General features: G+C 41.6%; 1 protein-coding gene and 1 long non-coding RNA gene across 14 annotated transcripts in view; one reads left to right on the top strand and one right to left on the bottom strand.

Moving 5' to 3' along the window:
* The window catches only part of MBNL1 (muscleblind like splicing regulator 1), a 186263-nt gene that overhangs the window by 134245 nt on the left and 34090 nt on the right, over positions 1 to 17928 (top strand). For 8 of the 13 annotated variants that reach the window (XM_077348645.1, XM_077348644.1, XM_077348653.1 and 5 more), the window contains 2 exons: positions 738 to 908; positions 4381 to 4473. In XM_077348645.1, the coding sequence (XP_077204760.1) occupies positions 738 to 908; positions 4381 to 4473 (264 nt within the window). Of the gene's footprint in view, positions 1 to 737; positions 909 to 4380; positions 4474 to 17554; positions 17798 to 17928 lie in introns of those variants that run through there. The other 5 variants (XM_077348650.1, XM_077348649.1, XM_077348652.1 and 2 more) reach the window with 2 other exon arrangements.
* LOC143843080 (uncharacterized) overlaps positions 3840 to 17928 on the bottom strand; it is a 236984-nt gene continuing 222895 nt past the window's right edge. The window contains exon 3 of the long non-coding RNA XR_013233450.1: positions 3840 to 3886. This is a non-coding gene — a long non-coding RNA (uncharacterized LOC143843080). The remainder of the gene's footprint in view (positions 3887 to 17928) is intronic.

Genomic DNA, 17928 nt, shown 5'->3' with positions numbered 1-17928 from the left:
AGGGAAGAGCCTCTGATTAGCTCTCAGTGGAGGAGGGCCCTGACTCCATCCCAAGGGCCACTGAAAGGGTTGGTATGTCATTGGAAACACCCTGCACATTTTATTATATATGACGATGATGATAATGGCTGAGAATAGATTATTGCCAGGAAGGTTGATGGAGGTCGCTGATGACCGAGCATCAGCGAGATGTGTGGACCTAAAGGGAAACAGTGCATCCTAAGAATGAAAGCTGTTCAGTTATCTGGGGAAAGGCCCTTTAACTGACTTCTGAATAAATGTCAATTGATGTGTTTTATATCTTGTGCTCATTCATGTTATGCTTGTACATGAACATTAAGGCATCTTGCAGCATGCAGCTTAAGTATGCCATACCTGCTAAATTATTTTTTTCATTCTTGATAGCATAGTTTTTTTGTAATACGTATTTAACCACAAAAACAAACACTTCTAAATCAGTGCCGGTCAAGGTAACAGAAAATAAATGGATTCAGCTTGTGGATGATAAACTTCAGCAATGCAGAAGGAAGAGAGGAAGCAGCATCCAGCTGTGATCCGTTGTATGAAAATAGGGGGTCTCCCAGTTGCGTCCCTGTTTTCCTGTCTGAAATGTTGGAGGGTGTGGTTATTCATCTAACATGGACGGTTATCTCATTTAGAATGAAGTTCTGGTCCATGGTGAAATATACTAGAACCCAACAAGGCTCACAATTCCGGTTTTGCTTTGCTGTTTCCAGGGCCGATGCTCCAGGGAGAACTGCAAATATCTTCACCCACCGCCACACTTAAAAACACAGTTGGAGATCAATGGACGCAATAACCTGATTCAGCAGAAGAACATGGCCATGCTGGCCCAACAAATGCAACTAGCCAATGCCATGATGCCTGGTGCCCCATTACAACCAGTGGTGAGTGCCGTTTGACAGTCCTTCACTTGTGTCCTGGAGTACAGCCACTTATTTTATACCTTTTCAGAAACAGTGGCACTTCCATGTATTTATTATAGATATCTGAGCTGTTAAAAAAAACAGCTGGCTGAGACTTGACATCATCATCATCATCATCATCATCATCACAGAGTAATAATTTAGCAATGCAGATGGTAGCCCCACACATTCACTGAAATGCTGGGCGGGAGAGGGAGGGAGAGCCAGGTGTGTTGCTTCCACTCCACCTTCATGGGATTGCCAAATCATCAGCAGGGTGGGATCACACTGGGGAAGCAGCTGTGCTTGCGGCCTCTCCTTATGATCAGTGACGCTACTTTCCAAATGTCACTGATCCCTCCAGACAACTAGGCTATTGTGTAAACACCGGGGGAGGGGGGGGTCAGCATCCTCACACCCTCCATCCTTCCCCATGCATTCAGTGAAGGGAAGCGCTGTTGCCCCTCCTTCCCCTTGCATAGACTCCCCACCCGCACCCTCTCCACCAGTTTATCCCCATTGCATGCCTCCTAACTCCCTCCCCCGCCAAGTGCTTCTAGTCAGTGAAATGCAGAAATCTGACGGAGAGCCCCTCAGGCCTTAGCTTTGTTTCCGTGATGGGAAACAACCGTGGCACTTCTGTAGCAATAAGGGAGGAGCAATCAGTCCAAACGTCGCAAAAAGAAACAATAGTGCGGGAGGCACAGCATAGTCCTTTGGCTGCTTTCCAAAGAGCCATTTGTCACGTAAGCAGTGTCACTGCTGCAGTAGAGGTCTTGATTAGAAGTAACTATTTGAAGTCTGCCCATCTATCCCAATACTGTAAATACTGAGAAGCGATGCCTCTTCAGGGTCTCAGACAGAGAGGTCCAGCCCTGCTCTGATACTTGAAACACCTTGTCTGGAGATGCTGGGGACCAGCAGATCATGTTCTCTGTCACTGATCTGAGGACCCCTTCCTGTTCTCTCCCTGGGAAGGAGATCCTGCTTCATCTTCTGTCTTGGATAGTTCCAGTTAGGAAGCTGTGTTAGTCTGTAGCAGCAAAATAAAACAGGAACCTCATGACCCCTCAAGGACCAACAAAAGGTATCCAAGCAGGATATTGTAAGCCAGTGCAGATAAATGCCTTCATATAAAGTCATCTTTAGTTGTCTGATACCTTAGAGACGTTTGTACAGCTTTCTCTTAGCAGGCAGATCCTAAGCTATACAGCTTGATTATAAGTAAATCCTAAAAGGGTATATTGCCTGGTAAGTATATGTAGGATTATAATCCTGGTCTAGAAAAACGTAGCAAGGAGCAGCCCCAAACTCTCATTTCCAAGCTGGTTTAGCTTAGTTATTTGAATTCATATCCTCTTGTATTCGGTTGCATTGATTTGGTCTAAATTAAGTGCCCTGTTTTTGGGGACAGGCTGTAAATGTATCTCGTTTCCCGGCAGTGAATACCCAAAGGTTGGTAAGATTGCTGTTCTTGTAGACAACTAAAGAGGAACTTTGTAAAACCCTGCTCAGATCCCCTGAGTTTAGTTTGAATTTGACATGCAGGACCAACAGATTAGTTTTGGCAGGACCTGCAAATGAAATGCTTTTTCCTTAAGGGATCTTATCTGTAGAAATCTGCAGCATGGTTGACTGAATGGTAGTCAATTAAATGAAGCTTTGCTTTTCTGAATCTCCTTAAATGATGGACATATGGCTGCTCAAGGAGAGGATTTAGAAACTTGAGTTGAAGATAAGGGAAGATCATCTCGCAACTAAAGTGAAATCTCCCACGTCTAAAATGACCAGTAGTCCACTATATACAAAGTAACCTTATACTGAGTCAGACTACTGCTCCATCTACTCTAATATTGTCTACTATGACAACATCTCTGTGAAGTCTGAGGCAGGGTCCTTTTCCATCCAGCTACTTGGAGTCCAACTAGAAGTGCCAGGGATTAAAGCTGGGGCTTTCTTCATGCAAAGCACTATACACTGGGCTTTCAGAGTCACAAGTAGCCATGAAAAAGCATGTCCTGTTGTAGGTGCCTTCAGGTTATATATAAATTGTCATCAGCACATAATGTGAAGAAGAAGAATTGGTTTTTATATCCCTTTTTTCACTACCTGAAGGAGTTTCAGAGTGGCTTCCCTTCCTCTCCCCACAACAGATATCCTGTGAGGTAGGTAAGGCTGAGAGAGCTCTGAGAGAAACTGCTGTGTGAGAACAGCTCCAGCAGGAATGTGACTAGCCCAAGGTTACCCAGCTGGTTTCATGTGGAGAAGCGGGGAATCAAACCTGGCTTTCCAGATTAGAAGCTGCCGCTCCTAACCACCACACCAAGCTGGAATGATAAAAGAAAGGGATTTAAGAGCATGTGATCAGATCCATTCTGAAGTAATGCTGCTCATTGTGAAAATGCTACCAGTTACCCAAGGGAAAACCATGGAATTGCTTTTAAGTTTACACGTAAAAATCATAGTGAGTATATTTGATGAAATCATGACCATAGTACAATGCTGTGAAATGATTAACGTGTATGTTTGTATCCCTGTACAAAATTGTACAGTCCGATCCTATAAACCAGGGGTAGACAACCTGTGGTCCTCCATATGTTCATGGACTACAATTCCCATGAGCCCCTGCCAGCGTTTGCTGGCAGGGGCTCATGGGAATTGTAATCCATGAACATATGGAGGACCACAGGTTGACTACCCCTGCTATAAACCCTTACTGGTATAAAACATTGACCATTTGGTTGGATTGGGTTGTTTGGGTTGCATCCAGCTTAGCTTTTTCACTGGCTTGCACAATTTCCCTCCTTACAATCCCCCAGTCCTTGTCCCCCATGTTTTTTGTTAAAGGAGATCTCATGATGTCCAGCATACTCTTGTAAGGTCAGCAAATGGGATATTTCCTTTATGTCTTACCTGCAGAAAAGCTGGTTGCATCCAATCCATGATCTTGTGAAATTCAACTAAAAAATCCAAACATAGTTTACAAAATTACTCACAAGCAAAGTTCACAGAATATGAAGCAGCACTTTACCAAGTGATATCCTTAGACTTAAAAATATGACTATCAAATTTATCTCTTTCTAAAAAGGAAAAGAAAAGGGGGAAAAGAAAAGTAATCTAGGTGGGAAATGGGCAGAATCCAAGCCTGTTCAGTTTTCCTAAACATCTTCACTTTTGATGGAGTCGTAGAGCAGGACTGTTCCTTGACCTGTCCTGTTCTAATTCACCCATTTCCCCAACCCTCCCATTTATTTGTGATTTATATTTGTATGATGGGAAAAGTTGTATTGTTTTATTTAGAGTTTTGAGTCTTCATTATTTCTTGGTCTAAAGGGTCAGCAAACTGCTCTTTTTTAGTTAACAAAATGTGGTTATTAATTACTTGTCTCAGTATGATAAGTTTTCTATTTGAATTAGTTAACTCAATACTATTATTATTATTATTTTTTCATAGAACCATATGCCTCAGACATTCCAAAAAAGAGGGGGGGAGGGATCTCCATATTTCATCGACACTGATTCCATTTATCAATACCAAACGGTAAAGGTGAGAAAATATTATAATTTTGGGTTTTTCTTTCTACTTTCTAAGTTCTTTGCCAATTAGAAGGTATTGTTACTTACAATTAACTGGCTGAATGTGCAATCTGAACATGGATTTCTACATATGGGAAATGATTGGGCCTTTGGACTGGTCATGGAACTAAGGGGAGGCAGTCCCTGACTGACCTTTGAATGGTGTTCAGGCTCTAGGTTGACTTATGAGAAATGCTGAATCTCTTGGCCATGGTGACAACAATAGGAACAAACTCAATTAAGGGGGATAAGGAGAGAGAAATCATGTAGGAAACCCAATCTGTTGCAGTTACAAAATGAAGAATTTCTCAGAATGTAATGTGTTAATTAAAAAGAGGATTAGAGGACCTCTTCAAGAAGTTTGAGATGTCTGAAATCACTTTGATAGTTCCGTAAAGTGTGTGTCATAAAATAGGGAAGGTGAAACAATGAAGCCCAAGAGGATGTTAGATAAAGACAGTCAAGATGTTTCTTTAAATTTGTCAGCATCAGAAAACCAGTAGGTGGTAAAACATTCAAATGACATTAGTGTGAAGGAGCAATAAAGGAAGGCAAGGAAGAAAAACAGCCTGGTCCACAGTATGGAAGAGGTAGAGCTGTCCAAATTGTTTCCAGGGTGAGCAACAGAGCTGTGATAATGTCTTACTTCTAATTGACAAATTAAAAATTAATCGGACGGCATTCACCTGAGAGTTTTTAAGGAACTCAAATATGAAATAGGTGAATTTTTGACCAAAAATATTAACAGTATTCAAATCATCTGAAGGTTGGAAAATAGCTAATATAAAATTTTCAACAAGAGATCCAGGTTGAATTTTGGAAATGACAGGTTTATTTCCCAGGCAAATGAATAAGAAATATTACTAAAGCAAGTGTTGTCAAACATACAGAAATAAAATTTGCTCATCCAAAGTGGCTTATCCAAAGTGAAGGGTTGTCTCACCAAGGTTTTAGTGTCAGTAACCATATATGTAAGGGCATGATAACGCGGGGATGAAAGAAAGAAAGGACAGTATGTTGACAAGGAAATGTGTGTTAAAAACTTGGGCATAAGGCCGATGTATGAGCAGTTTCATGCCCCGCAGATGAACTTAAAAGGAACAGATGTAAAGGAAGCCAGGTAGAACTCTGGTCAGCAATTAAGGTGGCTCAAGGAGGCAGGCTATATTAGGAAGAAGGAAGAAAAACCAGACTGCTAAGGAAATAGTGGGTGTTCAGTAAATAAATGAAAGGCTAAAGAGAAATGATCCAGAGGAGAATGTAACCTGGCAGCATAAAGAAAGAGAACACTATATGGTAGTGACTAAGCAGATAGATATTTCAGTCTGACTCAGTCTCTGTCTCCCCTTTTCAGATGGGTCATCATAATGCCCCAACACACCTCTAGTATTTTATATTGGTCAGTAGCTAGCACTCTGTGTCATTGTGGCATTCTGCCGTGACTGGAATATGGGTAAATGATTCAGACAGGAGTAAGCTGGGTTGTTAATGGCTCATGTATTAAGTTCCAGGGGGCAAAGGCAGTGAACCTTGGGAGGTTTGTATTGCTGAGGAAGGGGTAGAACCTGCACCATGGAGAGGGGTCTGTGAAGTAGGGGTGTATATGCTGGGTACGCCCACCACACAATATACATGTCCTCTTTTTGCCTCACCATCATGATAACTTGAAATTTGGAAAATCAGTCTGTGGATTTTCTTTGTCGTCCTCAACGCTTAATAGTACTGAAAATCATCACCTGCAAGCATCTGCATGGGGAGGTGCAGAAGATTTCATTTCTTAATCGCTTATGATGCCTTTTAAAAGCTGTTTTCTTTTTTAGCGACAAGTTTTTAGGAAAACCACAAATTGGTAGATGGGAAGATCGACCAGCAGGTTTGCTGAAGGTTCAAGGTTGCTTCCTATTTCAGTTGTTGCACACCAGGATAGATTCCTGGGTATGAAGCCACATCTGAGCAGCATCTTTTATTAACAGCATACACGTGTATCAGTTACGACTTTGGCTGGCAAAATTCTTGCCAAGAGTGACCCCATCTGTTTTGAGCCTACGCAGGTGCATTGTATTGGCAAAAGCTGCATATTTATGCATGCCTGGCATTCATAAGTGAGGCTACTAATGAGCATTTGGATTCATGAATCTCTTCTTAAGCACAAAACATTAATGTCTGAAGTGGCCTTGAATTTCCAGGGGACAAAACCAGCAACTACTCTCTTAGTCCAGAAAGCTCCCATTTGCTTTTGCTTGCACAATGCAAGCCATTTCCATTAATGCTTTTGAATTCATACTCGTAGGGGGCTATACGTTGCTGTAAATGTAAATCAGCTATGTACAAAAGAACAGAAATGGCAAATTGTTCTGTAAAAACGTGTGTTGAATAGGCAACAGAGCTACTCTTGCACATAAAGTGTTAATTTTCTTGGAAGTACCCTCTTGAATATGAAAAACGAAATCAAACTCATTTGTGGATGTAGCTATTGGCTTTTCCGTTTTGCTTGGAGATTATTGTTCTAGAAGTACCGTGATTCATCTTGTACCTTCAGCGTTCCTTGTACCTTCCACATTCTGTTCCTTGTTCATTTAAGGTTAACGTTTTATCTTTCTCCCAAATTTGAAGAAGGAAAGGACAATTTAAAGTGAGAAAGGGTTACTTTAAATAAGCTCTGCATTTATTGTGGCCAATCAGATTTTTGATAGTACAATCCCATGCAGTCTAAAACCACTTCAATCACTCTGTGGCCTTCAGGGCCTTCCCTCAGCACTTGTATTTTCCAGAAGGGGAGAAAAGACCCTTGAAAGTTCACCATATTCAACTTATGGATCATCTTAGAGGGTATTATGGGTAAAGAGACTTGGAGCAGTGGATGTTATCACTCGTAATATAAGCCCGAGCACTCTAATTGCATGACACAGGGCCAGCATGGCTGATCTGACAGTAATCTTCTCCCATGATGCTAAAATCTTAGCTTCACCTTGGAAGGTCATCTATAGTAGTAATAAATTTATTACGGAATTACACCAGAGCAGGAAGGTCATCTGAATTTCCAGCTGCATTCAGGATTGTGTCCCAAACCTCAAGTTCATTTGGGGACCCTGGTTTTCAGTTTTTAAAGAAAGATATAATTGTCATGTTCCAAAAAGTTAAATGCAGAGAAAAAAGGTATTAGGACACAGAATTTGCAAAAGCTGCTCCATCTTTTTCTGTCTGAGGACTGCGTGTTCGTGTATGAGGGAACTGCAGAACAAATGCAGGTCTACCAAGTCGGTATCTGCCTCACTAATTGAAATAATATGCAAATTATTTTAGCTGCATGCAATTAAAATATGCTCACTTTACATTTTCTTCATGATGTATTTCCAGTGAGGCTCTTGATGCTGAACGGCAGACAGAAATAGCTCACCAGTTTGAATGTTATCGCTGTACAAATTTAGAAGTTTAAGAATTCAGATTGGAATAATGATGTCACCAACCTTTGTAATGACTTGTTCGGAATAGAAATGTGACCATCTCATAATACCCAGAAATATTATGAATTTGCCATATTTCTCTTAAGGTCTCTTCTGGCACTGCATGAGAGGCATTTAGTGTCCAGGACTTAGATCAAATAGGTGAAATGTTGAGGGACAGTTGAAAATGATACAGCAATATTCAAAGCTTCATCAGCTGGCGCGTGCCAACAGTTTGAGCCAAGAGCCTTCCATTGTGTATCTTGTGGGAGACTCTTGATTGATGTGCGCTGCTCAGGAAGAACATTGTCTGAAAAGCTGGACGAAAATAAAATAAACGAGAGAAATGTGAAGGAGGAAAGCAAGTCTTATCTTCCTAAGATTTTATGAGGAAATTGATCTTTAGACAGTTCAGATGTTTGCCTAGAATCTTGGAATCTACAGGTTCGAACCCCCACTGTGCTGTGAAATCTTGTTGGATGACCTTGGGCCAGGCACATACTTTTATCCTAACATACCCCATAGGAGTGTTATCAGGTCCCCATTGAGGGAGAACTATAGGGTGTAAGCAAATAAAGAGCATAAAACCTGAGACCACGGGCCCAGAAGATTCAAACACTTATACCACTGAGGGGCAAAACAAAAATGCAAAAGGGCTGTACCCAGACTTTAAAATATCCTTGATTTGCAAGAAACTTGCAGTTTGGATGCCTTACACGTTTCCAAAATGAATCTAAAACATGAAGCTCTTATGTCTATAGTCAACATTTGGATTCCACCTCTGTTTTGGCTTATGCCTTGCTATGACTGGAAGCATTTTGTGCCTCTTAGGTTTCAGACATTTATAATAAGCATGAAAAAGATACGCAGATGGTCTCTGCTGGAAACCGTTCCCCCATAATTAGCATGAAGCAACATATAGATTTTACGTGGAGCAGAACTGACAGATCAGGGTGTTATTCTGAGGACTGAAATGTTATAGGAATTGGTTGCCCAATGACAGATTTCACAGTCTTATTTAGGATTATTCCCAAAGAAGTGGCAAGAAAAAGGAGAGCTACAGGATCCCCACCGCCTCTCCCTTGCAGGTATAATCTTAATTTCTTTAGATATGAATTATGGTTCCAAATGTCATCCATTGAAGGCAGCTAAATCTGGCCCTTGGCCCTTAGCTGTTTTACATCCATTCCACACTGCCATCATCACCCCTCCCCCCCCCCCCCCGAAGTGACAGAGGTTCTGTGCTCAGAAGCATCTAACATTATATCCTGTGTGGTTTTCTGAGAGACATAGTTTCACTGCAGATAAAAAGTTGTGTGGTTGCAATGTACTTTGTGAGTTAGCATTCTAAAGTGTTTTCCCATCAATGTGTAAAAACAGCACATGTGCAAAAACAGCACCATCAGGGTAAAAGTCAAGAATGTAATCATCCCAGGTAGGAGATTTTGAAGTCAAAGTGCTTTCTGAAATTTTCAGTGTTATGCTCCTTTGAAAGAAGAAGAGGAAAAGAATTGGTTCTTATAGGCCTATTATGCACGGCCGCTGAAACTGTGGCTTGGAGAACGAGGAGGAGGAAGAAGCGAAGCAAACCAATTATGCACGGGACGTAACACAACGGCGGCAAAACCCAGAGTATCCAATTATGCACGCAGATACTCCGGAGTCGCTTCTGGTTTCGCCCTGGTCCCAGGAAGCTCCACTTTCTTCCGCATCTCGCTAATGTGGCTTTTTCGGCGGCATACGTTGACTCTGCACCCGGTTGCTGCCTGCAGCATGCATAACTGGTGATTTTAGCCGCCGCCATTCCACCCCGAATGCAGACTTTCCACTCCGTGCATAATGGGCCATATGCTGCTTTTCTCTACCTGAAGGAGTCTCAAAGTGGCTTACAGTCGCCTTCCTTTTACTCTCCCCACAGCAGACACCCTGTGAGGTAGGTGAGGCTGAGAGAGTCCTGATATCGCTGCTCGGTCAAAACAGCTTTATCAGCGCCGTGGCGAGCCCAAGGTCACCCAGCTGGCTGCATATGGGGGAGTGCAGAATCGAACCTGGTTCACCTGGGCCTAGTCTGCACACAATAGATAATGCACTTTCAATGCACTTAAGAAGTAGATTATCCTGTTCTGCACAGGAAAATCCAGCTGCCAGAGCAGATTGAAAGTGCATTATCCTATGTGTGCAGAATGGGCCCAGATTAGAAATCCTAACCACTACACCACATCTTATTATACCCATAGTCCAGTAGCACTTAAAGATAGTTTTACAAAGTTAAGAAGACCATATTCTAAAAGAGAACATGTCTCTGAATCAGAATGAGTCAATGGAGAATGTGGGCGGGCTGTACTTTCCTACTGTAAAATTCATAAGCCCTAACATTCCTTCTTGCAAAACAAGAAAACATTATCTCATTGCTATTAGTAGTCACTCCAGCAGCAGTACTAGTAAAACTAGGCAAAAGATCATAGAGAGCAGAAGGCAGACACTGAGCTATGTCATACAGGTTTTTTAATGTTCTGAAATAGTTTCACAAACTTTTATAGATGTGCTGCAGAACAAATAAGGTCATCACACTTGAGATCAAAACTCAACTGTATGTAGGCTGTTTTCTTTCTCACTGTAAAGCAGTGAGAAAGAAAATGCAGGACTAAGGTTCACGCAATACATTTCTATGACCCTGTTGGATACTTTGCTACACGTGAGTGGAAACATGACTGTGCGTGTTATTTCCTACACAGAAGTACTGTTGTACAGGAAATCTGTAATGCATGCAGTAGGCCTTTAAGATACAAGTTGAAATAGGAAATGACATTTTTCAATTTCAAATATGAATTCAGATATGGAATTCAGTAGCTAGAAATATTACCTCAGAATTTTGTTTGCCCAAATTGTTTCAGTCTCTTTCTCAGCACTTTATTTTTTCCAGTTCTTAATTACATAAAAATGTGTCATTCTTTCATTCTACAGATATATGTATTTCCAGTTCTTGTTACATATGTAACTTGTTCTTGTTACATATGTAACAAGATATGTCATGATCATGAGCTGCATGTGATTGCCATTTCCATTCCATAAGATTTGCATTGCAGTATTGTATATAGCACTAGCCTTACTACTTTTCTTTGAATACCATATTTTTTACTATATTTGGAGACTCTGTTTGGTTATATTTCTATCTCTCCCTTCCTGCAAGGAATTCAGGGCAACAAACTCAAAACAATCATATAAGGTAGCTTAGGCTAAATTACTAGCTCAAGGTTCCCCAGTGGTTTACATGAGTGAATATGGATTTGAACTTGAAGCTCTAAATCCAGTACTTTTATACCATACAGACTCTCTTTGTTAGTTCCTATACTTTAGATAGCCCTAGTGATTTGGATGTCTCTCAGTGAACACAGTATTAAAGATAAGATTAAAAAGAACCTCTTGTGGCGTAGAGTGGTAAGGCATCAGACATGCAGTCAATCCCAGCAGCCGACTCAAGGTTGACTCAGCCTTCCATCCTCCCGAGGTCGGTTAAATGAGTACCCAGCTTGCTGGGGGGTAAACGGTAATGACTGGGGAAGGCACTGGCAAACCACCCCGTATTGAGTCTGCCATGAAAACGCTGGAGGGCGTCACCCCAAGGGTCAGACATGACCCGGTGCTTGCACAGGGGATACCTTTACCTTTACATTATAATATTACTCTGTTACTGTTACCTGTTACATTTAATTGTATCCTTCCCTGTTTTCTGTAAACCGCCCTGAACCCTCGGGGAGGGTGGTATATAAATATAATAATAATAATAATAATAATAATAATAATAATAATAATAATAATAATAATAATAATAATAATAATAATAATGTAAGATTACCCAAGAATAGGACTGACTTTATAGGATAAATTTCAGAGTTGCATCATCACCAGTTTTGTGGTAGTGATGGTGGAAAGGAAAAAACTGAGCTTTATTAATTAACTAGTGATCAAGCCCGCTGTAAAATAAATACAGCGGGCGCTAGGCAAGGGAGCCCCCGGCCGCGTGACTTTGCGCCTCCAACGCGTCAGGCCAGCGGTAAAGGAGCAACTGCGAGCCGCGCTGCGCACGGCTCACAGTTGCTGGGGCTGGGAATTGGAGGGTCCCTCCGATTGTCTGTCTGGAGGAAGGGTCCAATCTGGACCCTTCCTCATCCCGGACACATCCCGCCCCAGAACCCCTTACCCTTTTATTTAGTCCGTGGCGCCTGCAGCGCCACGGGCGGTGTTAAGATAATATGACTAGGACTTCTACCTCTCCTTTGCCCTTTGTGGAATCCTGGGCCTACTTGCTTCTCTGTGGATCAAAGGGAATGTCAAAGAGTTATTTCTAGATAATCATTGAATGCAGTCTCAAACACTTCCATGCTGACTTGGAAGTGGTTGAGGACACTCATTCACCTGCCAAACCCTCAGGTTTGTGCTCCCAACTCTAGAAGAATGGTCAAGTCCAGCATACAGCATGTTGGAAATCATGGAGGGTGGAGTGTTGGGTACCATGATCAACGGGCATCAGACAAGCAGGAAAGTATGTGACCAAGCTAGCGTAGGCATTTTCATTACTTTTACATAATTATGAGAGGTCAGCAGCAATGTATTCTAAAGTTGATGCTGGGTCAACTTGTGACAAATACGTAATAAGGTGGCCTTGTTTTGTATATTGGAACGCTATTTGTGAAGCTGATGAATCATATAGAGACCTGAATGGCGGAAAGTGAGAGTTAAAATACTGCAAAGAAGACAGGGTAGATCTGTCATGCATGAATAAAGTTCTTTGGAAATGTTTTCCATCCATAGATAGTCGGAATGCATTCCATCAGAACAGAGGTTTGTCGGTTGATATTTACTTCACCGAGACTCAAGACAGGTGGTTGTTTATGGGTCTTGCACTTAGAATCAAGTAGGATCACCATAAGACTGACATTTGCAAAAGTTGCCTTGTCTCAGTCAGAATCTTCACAGGTTCTATACACCTGGAAAAATGCTTTCAAGACACTGCTCCTCCAAAGCCAAACTGACTTCTGTTTTGTTGTAGTCACCCCAGATGTACATCACATGCCTGTGTGATGTTTCAAATAGGCTTCATGTTTCATGTTTCAAATCATATATTTATATGCTTTCAATCATTCAGACGTGCAGTCTCTCCATACCGAGCAATAACACTCTTTACCATGATTGCTAAGTAAATGCTACATTCTATATGGCCATCTGAGAACACTGAGCATGTGATGTTTGGCCTTTAGAATCCTCTTTTGTCACTTAGCAAGTCAGCACTCAATAGTTGGTGCCCGCACTTGACCAAAAAAGAGGACAACAGAGAGTGAAAGGAACTCATTCTTGTTGGCAAAATAATAATATGCCATTGGAGGTGGAATGAGCACCTCCCTTTAACTTACTGTATGGTAGACTCCATTTTGAAAAGAAGTCCTCCTTTATAATTTATAAATTGTAGGCAAAGTGGATGTTCAATAAGGATGCCAGCCTCCAGAATTACAGCTCATATCTAGACTTGAGAGATCAGTTCCCTGTGAGAAAATGGGTGCTTTGAAGGGTGGACTGTATGTCTTTGTATCCCACCGAGTTCCCTGTTCTCTCTAGGCTCCATTCCTAATTTTCAGTGGTAAAGGAAGAAATGTTAACTTTAATGCAATTCATTTTGGAACAATATATTACTGTGGAATCTTTTTATTTAGCTACACATGCTTACCTAAATCAGTTTGATTTTTGTGGCTGTTTTCTGCTAGCCAAGTCATTGATGTCCAAGTCAAGTTTTGTGACAGACACTTTTAAAATGTCATGTAAATGTTCATCTGTAAGCCTTGACCTACACTTTAATTTCACAATTTAATTTTCATCTTGGAATGGGTTTGTTCACAGATGTATTTGGTGCCAAAGACTGTAAACATGCCTGCAGCACATTTCTTTAGGTTGAGAAATATATCAAGTTTTACTTCCCACCATATTTCTTGCACTATTAGTTGTGATGCTCTTCAATTTATCCCAACTCAGGCCAAGATTTTCTACTGATTTGCACACCTTCAAGAATGTTTTGTGTACTTATGGTACCTTTCAAACTCTGCAGTGAACACAACTCTTCTGCAATTCTGAAGTTGGAATCTATGCCCCTGATAAAAATTAGTAGTTGAGCAGTGTCTATAATATCATTGCTCTCATCTAATGTCAACGAAAGAAAATCAAAACTTTTTGCCTTGACAAACAGCTCTTCTCCTAGTTCTTCAACACACCTAGTGATTGTAGATTCAGATAAACTGAGACAACTAACAAAGGATATCTTCTCAGGGCACATTTCCTCCATTACTTTAACATGCACTTTTTAACAAATTCACCATCAGATAATGGTCTACCATCCTCAGCAATACATTTAGCAACATGATAGCTGGCCCTCACAGTAGAAAGGTTCTCCTCAACATGCTTTTAAAGCAGACCATCAGTTGCAGAGTTTCAATGTTAACCTTGAATAAATAAAAATAAGGGTAGTATAATTTTAGAGGCCTAATTCCTCCCCTTCCCATTAAATCCACTCCACTCTAGCTGCTGTTAGCTGGGTATTTCAACATTCGATTCAACCATGGCAAAGAAGAGACCGCTGCCCCCGTATCCACTACACTTCTCAGAAGCACTAGCTATATACACAGGCTGGGAGCCATTTTTTAAACGTGGATTGTGAATCTGGCCTGCCCAACAGTAGAGTTGCAATCCTAAATTGCAATCCTTAATAAACACAGCCCCTTGAAGTTTAAATATACACCTCCTAATATGTTTTAGTTTTAATATGTTAAAAATTGGGGGCCCTCCAAAAAAAGGGCAAGTAGACAGAAAGAGTGAACAAGGGCAGCCTTCCAACTGGAACAGAAGATATGCCATTAAGTTGGCTTCAAACTATATGCAGGGTGCACTTACACATCACTGCTTGCCAGCCAAGCCTCAGTCATGAGAAGTAAAATGGCAGCCAGAGGGACAGGAACTTGGCTGGAGGAAGATGTGAGAAGGGGAATGCCATAAGCTTCCTTGCTAAGAGAGTACTCACGGGGCCACTCACCGGCTCCTGCAGTCATAGATGTATTAAGAAGACTCCTAGCTGGAGTGAGGAAGGGAGGAGAGGCAGAAACAAGCAAGGCCAGAAGTCAGAGCAACCAGTTCCTGTTGTGGAAGGAAGAATGCTTTTGCTTGCAGCAGCAACTTCACCCGGTAACTTTGGAAGCCACTTGCTTTGATGGGTGGAGCCTCTAGAAATGTTCAGTAATGCTTTGTATCCTTGTTTGTTTGTTTTTTTGCAATAATACCTGGCCTTTTACTGTCCTTTTCCCTCCCTTCTTTGCAAAAGCAGACCTGACATCTCCTGAACCCATTCATATAGCGACTTTACCTTCCTTATATACATAGATAGCTTCAGCATGATAATTCATGGAGAGGGGAAGTTTAAAAGCTGAGTGGTACGGGTGCCTGAGGTTTGCTGGCTAGCAAATTACCTAGAAGGGCCAAAGAAAGCCAGTTTGGTGTAGTGGTTAGGAGTGCGGACTTCTAATCTGGCATGCCGGGTTCAATTCTGCACTCCCCCACATGCAACCAGCTGGGTGGCCTTGGGCTCGCCACAGCACTGATAAAACTGTTCTGACCGAGCAATGATATCAGGGCTCTCTCAGCCCCACCCACCTCACAGGGTGTCTGTTGTGGGGAGAGGAAAGGAAAGACGACTGTAAGCCGCTTTGAGACTCCTTCGGGTAGAGAAAAGCATCATATAAAAACCAACTCTTCTATTTCTTCTTCAAATGCTATTATGGAGGATAAGAACAAAGAGGAGGCTGACAGATTGAACCATATGAAAGTTTAAATAGCAAACCATGTTGCTCTTGTCTTCTTTGCAAGAAAGGGTGAGGATGAACAGCAGTAGATGGTGCCTCTTGAGACAGGAAGAACAGTATGGGTTTGAGGGAAAATGCCCTGAGGGTGATAGCAGCAGACAAGCAGGTTGGAGGGCTGCACAGAAAGAGGTCAGGGGCCACATGCAGCCCGCGGGCCTCAGGTTGGGAACCCCTGCATTAGAAGTTTCAGTACAAAAAGATACACAATATCCTTCATGCTCTTGCAGGATTAGTACACACTGAAGCAGGATGACACTGCATTATCGGGAGTCAAGGACATGAATTTTAACCAGTGACTTGGCCAGTAAATGCACAGTGACTCAGCAGTCGTTGGAAACGGAATGAATGAGTTCTTATTTCCATTGCTGTGGTCTAATAGCTCAGTAACTTTCTTGCTCATGCTCCATCCATCTGACTAAGGACAGTGTTGCTTAAAATATCATTAAATGTCCCCCGGCTCAGAGAAAGGCTTATGTAGAAACCTTTTTCCTTATACAAACAAATTACATATTGTTATGTCTGCCACCATACCATTCTTCATGACAATAGCAGAGGTTTGTTGATTAGTAGGGAGGTTTTTTTTATTTTTCTCAGTAGGTAATCTGCAGTACAACACTTAAATTTGAGTCAAGTAGCACCTTACAGACCAGGATATTCAGAGCATGAGTTTTTGAGATTCAGAGCTCCCTTTGTCAGATGTGAGTGGAGCAGAAAATGAGATCTCTGCATCCTTGTATCCTAACCAGAAGGTTGGAGGAGTGTTGTAAAAAATACTTGTCAAAGATGCATTGGTACATTGCATATTGTAGTCAACTTGAAAAGAGCTGAAAGGAAGAGGGGTAGAAAATCAGCATCTGTAGTGCAATAAGGCTTTTTTCTGTACCCCACTTTTTACTACTGAAAGGGTCTCAAAGCAGCTTACAGTCGCCTTCCCTTCCTCTCTCCGAAACAAACCTATTGTGAGGTTGAGGGAGCTCTAAGGGAACCGTGAATGGCCCAAGGTCACTCTGCTGGTTACATATAGAGGAGGGAGGGATCGAACCCAGTTCTCCAGATCAGAGGCCACCTACAGGATAAGAATCCTGTGTCCCCATTCAGCCAGAGTAGGGGGAGCCTCCATTTTATTTAAATTTTATTTAAATACAGCATACTGCTATAAAATACAAACAAATACAGACTAAAAGCATATTAGTGCAGGAGCTGTTTATTGATAAAAATATATTAAGATATAACATATAGCATAAGAACATTGTAAAACAAAACTTGAATTCCTATTTCTATTTTAAATGGAAAACAGAGTAGGCTGTAATAGATCTAAAAAGCTTCAGTGAGTATATTTAGATCAGGAAAAGGGCAAACCTAACCCAACTTCAGAATCCCCAAGACTGCTTTAAATAAAACGAAAGATATCGGTGAGATTCAATCATAGCTCTCCTCGCCCCTGCCCGCCCCCCAATCTCAGGCTGCCGTAAATCTGTCATCTGAACTTTGTAGGATAAAATTCTTGTTTAAGGAACTTGCTTCAAAGCTATTCCATTCTAATGGTGGGTTTGGAAAACAAGGCAGAGGGGTCCAGCAACTTTTGAGACCTATCATTATGACGATACAACAAAGAATGTTTAAGGTGTTCTTATGATGTAATAATAAGGCCATGTCCGGATGATTACTTTGTTCCTGCTTTTGTGACACAGTCATTTTAGAAAGCACATGAATCCCTTCTGAAAACAACCATGAAACAGGGTTGACGTCATACCACTCGGTGCTGGCACGCCTGTTGGATCTGCTTCTGCTGCAGACCCAGCACAGACAATACACAATACAGACAATCTCACTGTTACCACCACAGGCTCCCTGCTGAAAGCTCATGCATGTACCAGTGGAGGTCATTGGGCAGCAAACAACTGTGCCAAATCCTGCAATGCAGCGCCTGTATAGTGGCCAACAACTTCATGAGGTGTGACTATCCTGCCTATACCTCTTGGCATCCCATATTAATGCAGACTATAGGTTGGTCAGCCAAGGAATGTCTACCTTTTGTCAGTGATGAATATAGTTGCAGTTATAGCAGACGTTCCACAGAAGGTG

This window comes from Paroedura picta, chromosome 8 (genome assembly GCF_049243985.1).
Source record: "Paroedura picta isolate Pp20150507F chromosome 8, Ppicta_v3.0, whole genome shotgun sequence".
NCBI classification, from domain to species: Eukaryota; Metazoa; Chordata; class Lepidosauria; order Squamata; family Gekkonidae; genus Paroedura; species Paroedura picta.
The sequence above is the reverse complement of the archived record's forward strand: the minus strand, read 5'-3'. Positions and strand labels throughout refer to the sequence as shown.